Here is a 16308-nt window from a genome sequence, read left to right as displayed (position 1 = left end):
ATTTTAGGTAGAACGATCTTTCTTTATCCGACAAAACAACGTGGAACGAGTATACAAAAAAAAACCCTAAGAAGCTTGCGAAACTGGTAAGACTGTATGGTATAACAGAAAACAAGAAAAAAATATAAAAATATGAAACGTATCTTACTCGACAGATAACGTAGATACGGTGCAGAAACAAAAAGTTTGGAACGATATTGTCTAACATATGACGTAGATTCTGTGTTACATGAAAGTTTTGGCTACGGTCGTTTTGCGTATATGTGAGAACGATTACAAAGTCGTGACCCTGCGGCGAAAGAGGGTTACGAGAAAAGGAAGATGAAAATTTTTCAAGTACGCTCCAATTATCCGGGTACGCCTTGGCTCTGCAGGATGTTGAAGAACCGTAGACAGCCTGGCATGACGACCAAGTAACGTATATAATACGTGTAACCGAACAAAGAGTTCGCCGCTTGCATGTAACACACGGCTTGTGACCGACTTTATGATACCGTTGAACCCGCGTTGTTACGGTTCGTACAAAGAGTTGAAAACTTTAAAAGACAAGGTATCGGGGTATAAAAGTTGAGGTTGAGTGCCTCTTAATACTCGGGATGAAAAGGAAAAAGCAAAAACAGTGAGAAGACGAAGGAGGGGGGAAAGATGAAGACCCAGTTTGAGTCGGGTCATGGGCCGGAAGTGGCTACACGTTTCGAAAGAAACTTCATCAAATTTCCATTTCCTGTTTTCGAAACATAATTGACGCGCTTCTGACGATATGAATTATTTTGACCATACGTCGCGTCCTTCTCCCGCAACTGCAATATCGATGTATTTTGTAACCCGCAGCGTTTTCCGCGTACGTGATGCCAAGAACATCTCAGTCACGTCTTGAGTACGTCGATATCGTGAGAATCACATTCGCGGGATGCGAATTCATCGTTATTTGAAATCGATTATACTTGAATAAATAATAAACAGAGGAATTGATAAAGTATACCTGCACAGGATGTCAACTTTCGATTTCAAAACTTTCATACACCTTTCTACATATGCAAGACCGAAAGTTAAGAATGACCAATGCATATAACAAGTCATCTCTAAACAAGCGAAAATCTGCAAATGATCGTAAAATTCGAACGACTACACGAATTCTGAGACTTTGAAACGAGTTGGTATAGTTGAAAAAAAAAAAACCATCAACCGGTTTCAAGGTATGAATTTTTCTCGCGAGGAAGGTGATTTATTGAAAGATGATCCGTGAACTTTGGTCTTTAGTTGAGTCGATTTTTTTTGTATCTCTTCCAAGTTTCTTCTGAAAGACGACAGATATTTCACGAATCTTTTTGGGCTACACAAAAATGTATGTTCCATACATATTGCATTTGCGAATAAGAAGCGAGTATATTTTTCTACATACTGTTTTACATTTATTATACTTAATATTGGGGAATTCTTCCTACTTTCACCGCCAGTAATATTATTTTAGGTACCAACGACCTTGCCTAAACGGTAAGACAGATATACGTAGTATACCCGCAGTTTGGAATAAACTTGACTATTCATCGACTATAATATAGAAATTTTCACAAATCAACCTATAAAATCGTCGAGTTGCTTTCCGATTTCACCTTGTACAATATTTCCCGCTCTCTACCGATCGACTGATAGATTTATATCCGCGTAGATTTATCGAGTGAAAATCATTGATCCCAAGATCGAAAAACTCTCCGTGTCTTCTCCGAAGTTTTTTCCTTAAAATTCTTCGCTCATGTTCTATTTGACAAACACGTAATCGGAGGATCTTAAACTCGACGCGGGATGATAAAATTGAAATTGGCACTAGGCCAGCCCGTCTCCCATCCCGTCATCGTCGCCGTCGTATAACGTGTATCCCCGTCCAAGCAAACTTCATCGTGATCCACGATTATTACTACTACCATTAAAAATTACGGCCCGTCCCGTTCCCCGATACCTTCGCGTTCCTGATGGGGTCGTCTTCTCGCAGGAGGAGCACCGGTCCGTCTTCTCCTTGCGTAGGTGTGAACAGGCACGATAAGTCTGGGCCTAGGAATCAAGAATCCGCCCTGACCGTTCCCGTTCCCGTTCCCGCTCCCATTCGTCCTGGTCCCCTTGCCCTGACCATTGTCCGAAGCGTCGCTGTCGGTGGTGAGCTCGCTGCTCGACCTGGGCGAACGGTGCTGTTCAGGGGATGTGGAATCGCCGTCAAGAACGCCTTCGAGCTGGGATATCACCTTGGCGTACGGTTGCCTAATATCCCCCTCGGAATTGCGTGTCACCGACGAATTCCTCGAGGTGTTAGTCCAGTTAACACCGCACTCTCGCCAGCTGGCTTCGTACAGCAATTCCATGGCACGGCCTCGAGTCGCATCCGGGTCCAGAAGCAGCTCCGGGTCCTCGAGGACGGCGCGACCCGGGTAATTTCGGACCTTCATGTTCGGCGTGGGTTGCGCCAACCTCTCTTCCAAAAGCTCGTATCACGGTGTCGGATGGTACCCGAATCACCAGCGACTCGTGCCGGGCGGTGAAATCCGGTTGCGTCCCGACAGCCGCCTTACACCAGTATCGTCCAAGTTCCTTTGTTATTCGCGAGGTCCACTGTCGTGCAAGCTGCAAGAGCGCGAACGGCCGAAGCAAGGCTCGTTGGCTCCGGAGGTCGTAGGCGGTTACAGTCAAGCAGTCAGGCAGGCGAAAAGGAGCGAACAAACCACCGACTAGCGGTACATCAAGATGTGGGAGGAATACGCGGTGCACAAAAGACGGTCATTCAAAATTCAGCTGTGATATACCGTTCTACCTGCAGTGATCGGTCGACGAGTAAACGTCATCCGCACGACCTTTGACGCCCGAGCAGCGCGAACGCGATTACGAACCTGCGGACGACCCAGAGATCACACGATTTACACACGATCGACGACCAAGGATGATTTCACTTTCGATTTACTCGGTAACAACTAGGAAAGAACCGTATCTCGTCTCACCACGCGGTGTTTACGCGACCTCGGAACTCGATTTCACTGAAAATCGTCGACGACGACGACGACGACGATGCCGACGTTGACTTACACTCCGCGTCAGCCGTCACCCGTCGGTCTGGCAAGGACAACGAGCTGCAAGTTGTGCCATGCCGGACATGGTGTAGGCCCTCTCGGCACGTATAGACTTCACTGACAGAGGGACCCGGGGCTGGTGAAAACTACGCCCGCGAAGACCCACTCTGCCCCGCGTACCCTCTCCAGCCACCACTGGGCCGGCTATTCACCAGCTCCCACTGCTGCTTTACTCGCCGCTCGCTAACGCGAGAGAAAGGATAGCGGTTCTCATTCAGCGAGTTGGATTTACTTCGACATCCGCTGGTAACCACATGTTCGCGTCTATGTACGTACAAATCCGTTGCTCCGCCTGCAGTCTTCGGTCTCACGGTCGTTTTCCGCATCGATACGAGAGCTTCGCCTGTTATTCCCGCAGGTAAGCTCCGTCGCATTGTGCCTGCGCATTTCTCGCGCTGCCCAGGTATATAATAGTGATAACAACAACAATAATAATAACGAAACCAGCGAGCGAATCTTTAATTTGCCTGCACACGCGGTATCGTGTATAAGCATACACCCGCATCTTTGTACGATTAAGAAGTGCTCAACCCTTCGAAGGGTCACTCTGTTCGTTATTTTGAATACGATAGATTCATTTTCAAAATGGAGATCACCGAACATGCATAAACGAACGATGCGAGTATACATGTTTGTACGTATAATGTAGGTAGCGTGAATTTACTTGGCGAGAGGAGAAAAGATTGTGATAACCTATACTGCACTGCAGCGATGGTTTCAAGGTTTCCGAATAAATGTAGGTATTGCGAGAACCGTGCGACGACTGCACTTATAGTTCCTTTCTCTTTCCATGACGTTGAAAGTGACACTGATCGTATAGATATGGATTTAACAGTTAGCGTCACGACTTGATAACTCACCTTCCATGACGAAGACGATGGAACCGACATCACCTTCGCGTATGATTACCGATCCAGCCGGAAATGTAACGGGGTACATGCAGTCAACGATCTCCCGGATCTGGGTGAGCTCCAAATTCTTCATGAAGTCATTGTCTAAAATCGCAGCCTTGATCAGCTCGCGTGACCTTGATGGTAAAAAGAATGGAAAAACATCAAGATATTACTTGTGATAATTAAATTATATTCTATGGATATTATACTTGTACAGGTATTACCGTTGGTATATCTCGTCTCTTGATAATCTTTACAATACGATCTGTATACGCCGTATCAGATTCATCGTTCCATATCATTTCATAGTGAGCAATTAAAGAGTACGATAATGTGTGGTAATATGTACAGGTAAAGGTGTAACTAATATTATCCCGAAACTCCGGTATTGTATGGACAATTTTTTTTAAACAAGTGCGGTTGTAAAACTCCAGTTTACTACTAACAATCACGAATGATTGCCACTGCGGGAGAAACGGCATCACGTTTAATCACTACCTAATTCTCAAAGTTTTTAGGAACTCCGTACAGACGGCACGCTTGGCTAGAGATTATTTAATAGAGTGTGCGTGGCTTACATTTAAACACGACGAGTTACAATATGTATGTCCTTTACATAACACTGTTCGTCCACGAAAGACGAAACAAATTGATCGAGTGAAAGAATTAAGGTTACATTTCGATAATTTAAAACATGAAACCTCCAGTCGGTTTTCATCATATTCGAGAAAAACTTTCAAAGCTTGAACTTATTGAAATCCATAAAACTTTTGATCAATTCTTGACGCATTGTAATTTGGAGGTTTATAATTACGTACGTGATTCCACATATCAGCTACACAAAGATTGGGAATATAAAAAGCACTTTCTATGCTCAACGAAGTCGGAACTAGACAGTCCTCAAAATTTTGTTCACATATTTCTGTACTATCGTATGTTCCAGCAGCAAGACAGGGTTTCTAAAGCTTTTGATAATTGCACTTGGCAATTTGATAAAAATAACTTCAACAACTTCAATAATTTCAATACCATACTTTGATAACTGGCATGAAAAAATGTGTAAACATAATGCAACAAAGATTGCAGAACGTGTTCTAACATCGTCTTACACCTGCTTCACGGAAGACCTGTTAATACAGCGAGTCCTTTTTTATTCTCCGTTCGTTTCCTTTTCTCCCCACCATTAAGGTACCTGTAGTAAGCCCCCCGGTTACCGGCAACCTTCAACTCCCTACAGACACCGAAATTGAGAGGATTGAGAGCCATAAAAAGCCGGCGTATCACCGGCATTGCTAGTCGCGCAACGCGCTCTGCGCACCAGCTGTAACGCACCAGGTAGTGGGGCCCACGGATTTCAGTCGAACGTGGCGTAAGGGGGGCCCGACGATACGGACTCGGTTGAATAGACGCTGCCGAGCTTTTGCCGTAAGTAAGTAAGTAAATAAATAAATATACAGGTAAGTAAGTAAATCTATAATCAATCGCACCGTTACCAAAGAATCGGCGTCCTTGCAAGGACGCTTTGTGACCACCTGTTCGAACAATCTTGTTGAAACGAAGCAAACGAAACTGTTTAATTCGCGACGATCGATGCGTGATGCAAATGCATTACACGCCTGCATTGTCGTGTGATGATCGTGCTCACCGAATCGAACGAATTATCCTGCTCTAGCAGTGAAAGTCGAAGAGTGAAAATCAAAGTATAATGCACGCCATGCAGTCTGTTTATATACAGCTTGCAGCCTATTGACGCGAATTTATTATGCGAATATAATTGGTGAATGTACGGGGTGGAGGTACCTACATGTCGTTAGCGATCTCGATACCTCGGACCGATTTTCAAGACTCTCATCGTTACAGTAAAGTAGCGTCTCTTTATCGCGATCCGCATAATTAATTGGCGAGGATTAAAGTAGCGAACTCGCATACATCCCGATCTGCGTATGATAAGTGGCGAGGAATTCGCAACATCTAACGAAAGTTGCGGGGTTTATTCATGACTCAAGCGGCGCTAATCGGTATCTTACCTAATTACTTTCTCTTTTCTAGTACAAGGAATTGGAGATATTTTTATGAAAACTGTATTATTTTCTACAGTTTTGTCATTTCTTTTTTTCCGTCAACACATTATTTAGAAAACCAAATCGAACTACCGTTTGCAGAGTTCCTTGCAGTCTGTTTCAGGGACATAATGCGAGGCGTTGATACTGTACGATACCCGACACGCTTTACCGAGAACAATAAACTCGTTTCTGGAGATTTCAGATAGTTGAAAAATTTTCACACCACGTCCTTGAATCTCTTGCCTGACCTAAACTCTCTACAATATTATACGCAAAGCGGAGAGAAATTAATATCGTAATTATGAGAGCCCTATGCATGCACAGTACGCTATAAACCGAATCAGGGTATACGTGAGAATTGTTTCGAAACTTGATCATTGCATTTTTCATGAACCTACGGACATGTATAATAATACAAGTACGCGGTCATTCGCGATGTTGAGAAACTGGATGACGATGGATATATACGGATACGTAATTTATGTTTCTGCGGTTATCGCTCAACGATCTCTTGCGCGGCAATTTTGCGTTTCTCTAGCATACTCTGGTTAATTTTAGACGCTTATCATTGCCCGGAAAGAATAAACCACTATACGTTATGTGAGTGTGTTCACGTATGTATAAAACTACGGATATATGCCAGGAATAAACACAGCGATCTCTCCAGATTAAATGAATAAACAAGCAGTTTCAATATTTTTTTTCACCGTATCAAATTTCGCGCGGAGCTGCAATTTAGACGGAACACCGACCACAAAGAGTTTCGATGATCGGCGTACAATCTACATATAATGCCGGGCGATTGTAATCTAGCTTGATACAGGAAAAAAGAAAAATAACGAAGAAAAGAAATGAGAGGATCCCAGCCGCAATATAATTTTACGTGATTTTAAACAAAGACCTGCGCATAAATCTACACGAGTCCAACGGGAATGTATTAATCCAGCAAGCCAACACCTAACGGAAGGTTTCTAAAAAAAATAAAAAAATAATCTGAGTTTCTTCTAGACACGCCACTCGTAGGTATTATTGCATTGCGAGTATCTCATATTTGTCGTATACGCGCCACCGTGTGAACGCAATAAGTTGCGGTTATTATACCCTTGGTAGTACAGCCGAATTAATTAGCATCACAATTAAACAAGTTGCGTAATCTGCACTTCGAAGTGTTTTATTTTTTATAAATTTCGATTATTTCCCATTACGCGACTAAGTTTCGAGAACAGTAAAAACGAAATTCCATCATCGCCATCGTTCGTAACAAACGATAGAGCGTGATGGCGTCACAGATCATTCGCGAAATCCATGTGCGTTGAGTTGACGTGATTTTCACATTTAATAGTCCTTAAATGGACTCCGCACAGATACACTTGCTCGTTAATATATTACGCCATCGGAGATACTCGGAATAGCTATATATATATATATATATTCATGCCTGTATACTTGTAGAGATACTCGTGTTAGCAGCCTTGAAGAGCCTGCAGTGAAGTGTCTACGAGCGAATAGAACCGCTTAAGATGAAGAAAGAATAAGACGAAAAAAAAGAAATCACATATAAATAGGTATGTTATTATGCCCGCGAAACGCTCGGTTGGTTGGTCGCATGCTTCACGTATTATTTACGAATTTTTGAATTTCATTTTTGCTTTTAAATGTAGCTATGCAAGTGTTCCTGGCTCTCAGTATCGTCATCGTTATACTATCGTCATTGCATACCAGACATTTGTAAAAAAAAAATTGTTAGATCTCATGAATATGAAGAAAGAAAAAATGTATTATACATATGAATATTTACACATAATTCATTATAACCAAATATCGGCGAGAGTATGGGTACTGTGCGGATAATATTCGCGTTTAGTATTCGCATTGTGCGGTATATACGTCAACGGAAGCGCCGCAAAAACGGATATGTTAGGGGCACAGAGACGTCGTCTGCGTCAGCAGGCCGCGTTATCCCGTTTCGAAAGAGTTTCCGCAGGGTCGCATTTGTATGCAACTCCGATAACCTCGAGCATAACGAGCAAAATACGCGATTGTGTGAATTTCCGAGAAGAAAGGCCGCCGTCCGCGGCATCGAAGCGATTTGATAACAAAGGGCCAAGGAATACATACGTAGATAAACGATAGACACGGTTTGAACAGAGCGACAAATTGCAGGGATCTCGTATACCGGCTGCCGGCATTGTCACTGCGACGATTTGAAAACGTGATCGGTCAAAAACCGGCGCTTTCGGGCTTTTACTCATCGATTATACCTTTGGGGTTTGCTGAACTTGGCAACGGGCCTGGAGTCTTTCCTTATGGGTTCGGCGGAGATGGCCTGCCTTTTGGGCCTCTGTCCAGGACCGAGGGGCCCGGTGGACATGCTGTACTCGACGATCTGCCGAAACTTGTCGATCTCATTTTGCAGATACCGAATAGTTTCGTCCCGCTCATCAAGCGCTTTCTCAAGGGCCTCGACGGCCTCGTCTCTCCGTCGGAGGGTCTCCGTTCTCTCGTACAGGATCCTCTTCAAGTCCCTGACCGACTCCATGACACTCGTTGACGCTGACCGTCCACGCTTCACGTTAACACAAGTCTTTTCCAGTTTGTCGCCGATTTCTTCCCGATCCTCCGTAGCGAGGAATGAATGATAGAGACACGTGGTGCCTCGTCTCGAACGGTGAAATAACTCCGGGACACTGACTGGGCGTCGAGAGCCGGGCCGAAAATCCTCGTCCTTGTTCCGCCCGTTACTGGGGCACGAAACGTTGGCCGGAGGCCGCAGCGGCGGTGGCGGCCGCGTTTCTGTGAAAGGCGCGCATCCCGACTTCGGTGCTCGCTCCCCGAAGGATTCAATTGGTAGGTACCAAGCGTTTTAGGTCCCGGTATGTACGACGATCGTCGTTCGGCTAGGTGTAGAGTCACGAGTAGGAAGAGCGCCGAGCGTCGGGACGAGCGGGCGTCGATGACTGAGGTGGCGGGCAGGAAGAGGTGTAGCGGCAGCCAGCGTAGGGCCGAACGAACGGCGTTCTATTTTTAAAATAATTTTCAATATCTATATGTATGCACGTCGTACGAAAAAGAGTGTCCTGACTCTATCCAGCCTCTCTCGTTCGCGAGTTCAACAACGGCCGCCGCGGGTGATCTTTCTTTCGTTCTTTCTTTCCTGCTTCCTTTCACCTCGACGACGACGACGCTTCGGGACAATGACGGCCGTTTTTCGTATTTCGTTTCTTTTTTTTTTCTTCTATCTCGTCGATGTATCTAACGCACGAACTCCTCTCAAGTACGCGGCACGAGTCGGCGGGATTTGCTTGGCCCCCGGCTCTCTCGTCACACGCCGCAACGCCCTAGATTCGCGGCCGCGACGGCCATGTGGTGAACGCCTCACGATTGCCCACCGAGGACCGTTTGACATGCGCGGCGACGAAGACGAAGGCGGCAGCGGTCGTTCCGTCGACGAATTGCGTTCACCCGATGTGCAGCGATTTTACTCGCGGGACGAATGACGGACTTATTGTAAGCGACCGACAATGTGACGAGAGTGGTTAACTTTGACGCGATGGAAACATTGCGGGAGAAGAAAATCTGCTCTCTTTGACCGTGACTCGCACAGAATCCTTCAAACGAAATTTAGTTGTTTAGTTATTTCTCTTTTCTTTTTTCTACAAGAAAAAAGGGGGTACGGGAAAATTTCTTTCCGAGAGAATAAATGATTCGAACAATTCAATTCAACTCTCTTCGTGGCACGGCCACTATCAGTTTCTGTAATTTTATTTTCAAAGCTCACTTTTCCGCGGGATAATTTCAGAGATTTTGATTTATTGTTAGTGACGCGACTCACTCTTGTATCTGACACGCGGTGCGTATGCTGCTCGGATTTACAACATGTGTATTATTTAGAAGGAGGCGGGTGCGGTACCGAATAACTGCCAGCCAGACACGTACTGGGTCGCAATATTAGCTCGGCTCCGACTTTTGCCTCAAGGAACAGAATCAGCCGGCCGGCCGGCGTTGTCCTCTCCCCGCTTTCCTTCCCCTTCCTGATGCGGTTTTTCCATACCGGGCAAAGACCGCAACCTGCGTTGGACGTCGTCGTTGCGCTGCTGCTTATACACACCGTAGCTGGCATAATACGTACCTATGTATTACATAGTAATACGGTGATTGCAAGCTTGTGTTGCGCAATTTGCATTTCTTCGCTTGTTTACCTCTTTTTTCTATCATACCTATGTTTGTGCACTTATTCCTTCAAAGTGCGGCCCGCAAACTGCAACATAACGCCGTGTATGCGGAACGATAATTCCCGAAGGAATTCGATTGGGCCGCGAGAACTTTGGGCGATTAATACAAACATCTCGCGGGACGGTCCAGCAACGGGATTTTTGGTCACCCCGCGTTCTTTAGCTTAACAATTAGCGATGATGACAGCGCGCAGTTGCTTGCTGTAGTCTCATCGTCTGTTATTAATTGTATCGGATTTATTTTAACGATTCATTAATGAAACTATGCGCCTTGCACGACTCTGCGAGTGATGATTTAAAGTAATGATTCAAACCGCCGCCACCTCGTTTACCGCGTATTTAATCAGCCTTTTTCCTCTATAGTCTAACGTCTCGCGATGAATATAAAAATAAAAAATGAAGTGATTATGAACGTTAAACAGGAAAACCACGCTGATAGGAGCATTGAATTCTACATTTAAAACAAACTTTCATATCCATTTATATGCTCGAAGTGTCTAATTTCAATAGTCGTATTTTTTATTGACTCATTGTCAGTTTCCGGCGGGGTTCAACCGAAAGCATATGTATGATAAATCAAGTGGGAAGAAGATAATAACATGTAAAAATAATCAAGACAATAGCGAAATTTGATGGACATTTCTCAGTATTATTACTGCATAAATTAAACCAGATGTTTAGCCGACGAATTTTGTCACGTGGATAATTATAATTATTAACCTTCAGCGTGGTTACCTGCAGGCCTTATTTCCACAATTGGAGGTCGTAATAAAACCACAATACATAGTCAATCGGATTAAGATTTGATCCGAAATTATTTCAGGTAGAATTTACATAGTAACCGCCGATCGTAGAGGTTTGATTTCGTGTGTGATGGTTTCGGTCTAATGTATGCATAATTATATTGGATATCATATTAGAAATAAAAATCAATCGTAGGAAAGACAAAAATCAGAAAATATTAGTCTGTTTATAAAAACGTAGAAAATTTATGATCAGATCATCTTATTTTCTCTGTTGTACCAGTTGGTAAGCGCGAGCAAAATATTTGATATCATTCGAATGTCAAACAAGATTTTGATCATTTCGTTGCCTGAATATATAAAAAAATGATACAGATTTAGTTCGTCATCGATTGGTGGACACTTGGTTGGGAGCACGAATTTTCTTACCGACGGCGACCTTGTTGTATTAGTTTGCGTGTGTAGTAAATCTGCTCTGTCAATCCGTTGACGGGACAGTGTGACTTTTTTCCATCAAGGAAAATCAGTATCATTACCAGTAGAGTTTTATTGCGATTAGAAAAAACCGTGCAGTTTTTCCCCACTGTTTGTTTCATGTACCGAGTAAGAATGGAAAAAAATACTCGTGATTACAAAGACAGATTTTTCTCCACAATTCCGATAATCATCGTGTATAAGATACTTGTAGTGCAGAGTGATATTCAACATACTTTAAAATTCTTCTACCAGAAACGTTCAAGATAACCAGTTAAATGTTTTCCATTTCATTGGACAATTATACTAACAACGACGGACCTTTACCCTGCTCTTTCTCTTTTCACGAATAGCAAATATATCGCAAAGCCGATATCGTTACGGTAAGTGCTGAATTACCGCACGAGTGAAGCAGAGGTAGTAAAAATGAATTGATATTACAACAGAGCAGAGCGACTAATACGCGTGTGCGTTGATATATGAGTAATGGTAATTATTAATAAAACTGACTGTACACACGGTACCAGAAGAACTAGATGTTAAAGAGCGTTGACACCGCGTCTGTTGCCATTGGAATGTAAAACGAGGTTTCAGTCCGATAACAATAATAAACGACTATTAGTATCAACGGCGTCGCTGCAATAGTCAGAGATCGTATCCGTATCGAAGCGAACATAAAAAAAAAATATATATATATATATATATAACAAATAGGTTTCGTAACGGAGAAACAACAAGGAACTGTGCGAGCTTTGTTTAGAGTAAGAACCAATTTCTTTACCGACCGAACCGAGGGGCAAGCAATGTAAGCGTACCAACTACTAGCAAGGCACGCCGAAAAGAAGACCAAGAAATAAGCCGACAGGATTGACCTCGAGAAGGCGCCACCGCTCGGGGAATCCATCTCGAAGCGATTACCGCCGATAGGTATCCACGCATGTGTGTAAGATAAAAAAGACGAATAGGAAAAAAAATCATACGGCATACACACAGAGGTGAGAATCCGAGCTCTGCGTACGTGGGCGACGGCGTGGAGTCAGCAGCACCGGCTGGTCCTCGGCCGTGTGTGCGAGTGGTTTTAACTTTTAAAATGTCGCCAGTGGCCGTGACAGGATCTATTTTTAGCTCTTGGCGAGATAAGCGCGGGCGGCTGGAGGGGGGAATTCGGAGACGGCGCGAGCCGGGGAATCGGTAGTCGGAGAGAGATGGGAAATAAGGGAATCAAAGAACTAATTATACGTGACGTCACTCGACTGGTTTCGACACCGACACAAGTGCAGCGCGTACAAATGCGGCAACGGCAGCGCCGGCAAGTGGGCCAGAAGAACCTCCCTTGATATAAACGAACGACGAGGACGTCGCCTCGGGCAATACAAATGCCGCGATCTACAGGCTTCGTGTCCTTAACGTACGTTACATCCGTAAGAAACGTACGAAAATGATACGAAGCGTGCACGTGACGTAAGACTGACCCACGCGTCGCGTCTCCTGCACAGGGCTTGGTAAAAGTTGTTAGATACGCGTAAAAAACAAATTTTGACATAATCTCCTGAGAACGCATGGCGTGAATACCGAGCGATTCTCGCCGTAGTCAGAAAAACCTCCTTCGCCGCTGCCGGTTACCGCCGACTTACCGATTCGCGAGTTTTAATCTCATTTATAAATATTACTTACGTGTGCGGTTTATTATCTTTTTAGAAAGCGCACAAGGACGTCTGGCGCATGCGTTCTCGTTTGTAAAGGAGCGGGTATCCGTGTGCTCCGTGCTTATACCATGTATTACGTGCATACGCGCATATCTGGGCATAAGTGCAAGTGCAAAACAAGCACTTGACGCAGCCGACTGAGCGGGGCGCCGAGGGGGGAGGAACAGAGGGGGTGCGAGGGTCCGGCAGGTGTTATAATACGCGTAGCTATTTGTCATACCTATCCTCCTCCATCTACCTTCGCCCGGCTGTCTGCCTACCGCCTAGATGTGTAGGCACACACGTTGTTACAAGAGAGCGTTTCAAAACAATTTGCCAACGGTGAAAAGGTGGGTGACCTTTAACCCCCTGACAGGGAAATCGCAGGGGCATCACCGCCACCTCGCCGCGTTCGCGTTGACGGCGTCAACGTATACATATGTGCATTATGCCTTGAACGGACTCTAAACGTCGGAGCCGTGAGTAGCGACCAATTATTTTGATTACTCGGATTATTTATACATGTTTTTTGCATAATTAAACGACTCGGAGAGTAGACGCTATTTCGGACAACTCGCTGCAACAAGTAGTAGTGGTAGTAGCAGTAGTAGCAAGTGAGTAACTCGGGCATGTCAGGATCGAGATAGACGAGGTGCTAATCAAAGTCAGGCGGCGAACCGGGCACACCCACACATGTGTTGGCATTACCCTGGTGAAAATGACGGATGGACAAACACGGTCCTGTTAAAACTTTGTCTAGTTTTTGTTTGCGTATTGTGTAGCGACCTAATCGAAATGTGTTCGTTAAAATACATTTCAAATACAATCGGGGAAAAAAGTCTAACGTAAATTTGAATAAAACCCTGTTCATCTACATGAATTATTTCGAGGGGCAGCCGTGGCAATAGGCGGACATCCGTAAGTCGGCTGTTTTGCAAAACGATCAATCTCTTGGTTTAGTCAGGCAAATTTTTCAAAACCGAATAAATCAACACCACGCGCTGCGTTTTATACGTCGAATCCTCGTTACGTCCCCGTCGTTGCTGGTCTCCGGTGGCGCTTGGCGCCTGTTTCATATTTCCTCAGATATACGCACGCATCTCATTCCGTTCTCCTTGTCTCTCATGCGCGCACAGGCGCACGCACACAAACACTTTCTCTCTCTCTCTCTCTCTCTCTCTCTCTCTCGCTGTCTATATCTGCACCTCTGTCTGTCGCACGACGAGAAACAACGTCTGGATGTAATGCAGTCGTGATAATAACAAGACAATAATTAATAACAGGGTGGAGGAGGGGCGGAGAGTTTTCGGGTTTAGAAGGGCGACGCGCCGCTGGGATGTATCTGCGATGATTTACCAACCTGTCGCTCTTGTCGATGACCACCAGCGGGGCCAGGACCTGCAGAGGAGGCTCAGCCGATATTCCCTGGGCCCGTTGCTTCCTCGGTTGAGGTTTCCCGGGCGTCAGAGGCGACTTAAAGGGCAGCACGCTCAGGAATTTGTCGAGGTGACTCCGTAGCTCCAAAATCTCGACATCCCGACGGTTAACCTCGGCCTCGAGCTCGGCGATTCGCTCATCCTTAACGCGCAGCAACTCCTGGAGTTCCCGTAGGGTGCTCATCGTTAAATCTCCGGGGCTCGGAACCCCGGTCGGTGGAGGTGCGGAGCCGTCGGTCACCGGGACGACGGACGCGGCCAGCTGCGAGGGGTCCTCCTCGTCGGCCAGCCGCTGCTGCGTCGACGAGAAGCACAAGGAGTCGAAGCACACGCGCATAGACACACAGGCGTCGCCGATACGACCACACTCGCCTCCGTTCATTCACTCAATCGCCAGTTTACTCCCGCGACGGATGACCTGTTGCGTTGGTACAAGTCCAGCCCGCGGACAGCGGCCACTGTCCACGGCGCATGCGTTTCGGTAGGCCTCTGGCGGTGTCCAGCCGGAAGCGTTTCCACCTTGGTCGGTAAGGTAGTTTCGCTCCGTCAGTCATCGCGGGATCTTTAAACGCGAGCGGCGACAACGGGCTGATCTAACGTTAGAAACAACGCTGCGTCGACCGTGGGTGCCTGCCTAGCTTAATAAAATTTTCTCCGACTACCGACTAGGAACGAGAAAGATCGTTTTTCCAGCTGATACCTCCTCGTTAAGGAAACTTTAGATACAGTTTGAAGACATCAGCCGTTCGGCTGAATTCATGACGTAATACAACGAGTTACGTTGATAGGGTTTACAGGATGAGAGGATTGATGGTTTGTTTGCATATGATTCGACCACCCACTTTCGCTCACTTTTGTGCATATGCTGTACCAGTTTATGGCTGTACAGGAATTCGTATAGAGATATGCAAGTTTTGGTATTAATGTAACGAATGATGAACGTTTTGCTAGTGGATTTGAAAAAACTTCTGCGGAATAAAAGTGTTCTTATTTTTTATCTCTGTTAATCTTTATTACTTTATAATGCCCACTTGAATTATCCTTCGGAATACCGATCCAATCCCGTTGCCGCCGATTACTATAGAAATAATGTACATATAATAAAGAAAGAGAATTTCGTCGATACCAGACCGAAAGTTTTCAATGAAGCAATAATAAACGACGGAATGCAGGAAACAGCACGGTCGATTGTTTGGGATGAAGGAGTTATTTCTGTGGGGATTGCCGCTCGTGACGAGTTCGAAGATCAAGCAATCGAAGAAATGCTGCGTAGATCGTGGAAAAACCGATCGCTTCCAGAAAAGAACAAATTCGAATATATCAAATCCGGAGACATTTTATCGATAGGTGATTATACATAGATTACTCATCGTTATTTACTTTTAGAGATGCTATAATTGTACAAAAATTGCAAAAATCATTCTTATCTCCACGTTTGTGTTTCACTGCATTGTACACAAGACACCAGCGTATTCTGATAATAATTAGTGATTTATAGATATTAGAATTTAATCAGCTATTCGGATCACGGTAAACCTTTCCTCAAACGCCAAATGGTTTTGCGGCATTATATCGGAACTGCCATGAGCAGCCCGATGAGCAGTCTTTATCGTTGGATTGAGATTAAGAATGTAACTAGTTTTCAAATTAATCTAATCAAACGCCTCTT

At 44.9% G+C, this 16308-nt stretch overlaps 1 protein-coding gene across 3 annotated transcripts in view; it reads right to left on the bottom strand.

Annotated features, from left to right (window-relative positions):
* LOC107219420 (cGMP-dependent protein kinase, isozyme 2 forms cD4/T1/T3A/T3B) overlaps positions 1-15057 on the bottom strand; it is a 31847-nt gene extending 16790 nt beyond the window's left edge. Inside the window, exons 1-2 of one of the 3 annotated variants that reach the window (XM_015657637.2) lie at positions 14564-15057; positions 3974-4140 (exon numbers count right to left, since the gene is read on the bottom strand). In XM_015657637.2, the coding sequence (XP_015513123.1) occupies positions 3974-4140; positions 14564-15021 (625 nt within the window). In that variant the 5' untranslated portion in view covers positions 15022-15057. Of the gene's footprint in view, positions 1-1957; positions 3170-3973; positions 4141-8330; positions 8895-14563 lie in introns of those variants that run through there. The other 2 variants (XM_015657639.2, XM_015657638.2) reach the window with 2 other exon arrangements.
* Between the last annotated feature and the right edge of the window lie 1251 nt (positions 15058-16308).

Source organism: Neodiprion lecontei, chromosome 1 (genome assembly GCF_021901455.1).
Source record: "Neodiprion lecontei isolate iyNeoLeco1 chromosome 1, iyNeoLeco1.1, whole genome shotgun sequence".
Classification (NCBI taxonomy): domain Eukaryota; kingdom Metazoa; phylum Arthropoda; class Insecta; order Hymenoptera; family Diprionidae; genus Neodiprion; species Neodiprion lecontei.
The sequence above is the reverse complement of the archived record's forward strand: the minus strand, read 5'-3'. Positions and strand labels throughout refer to the sequence as shown.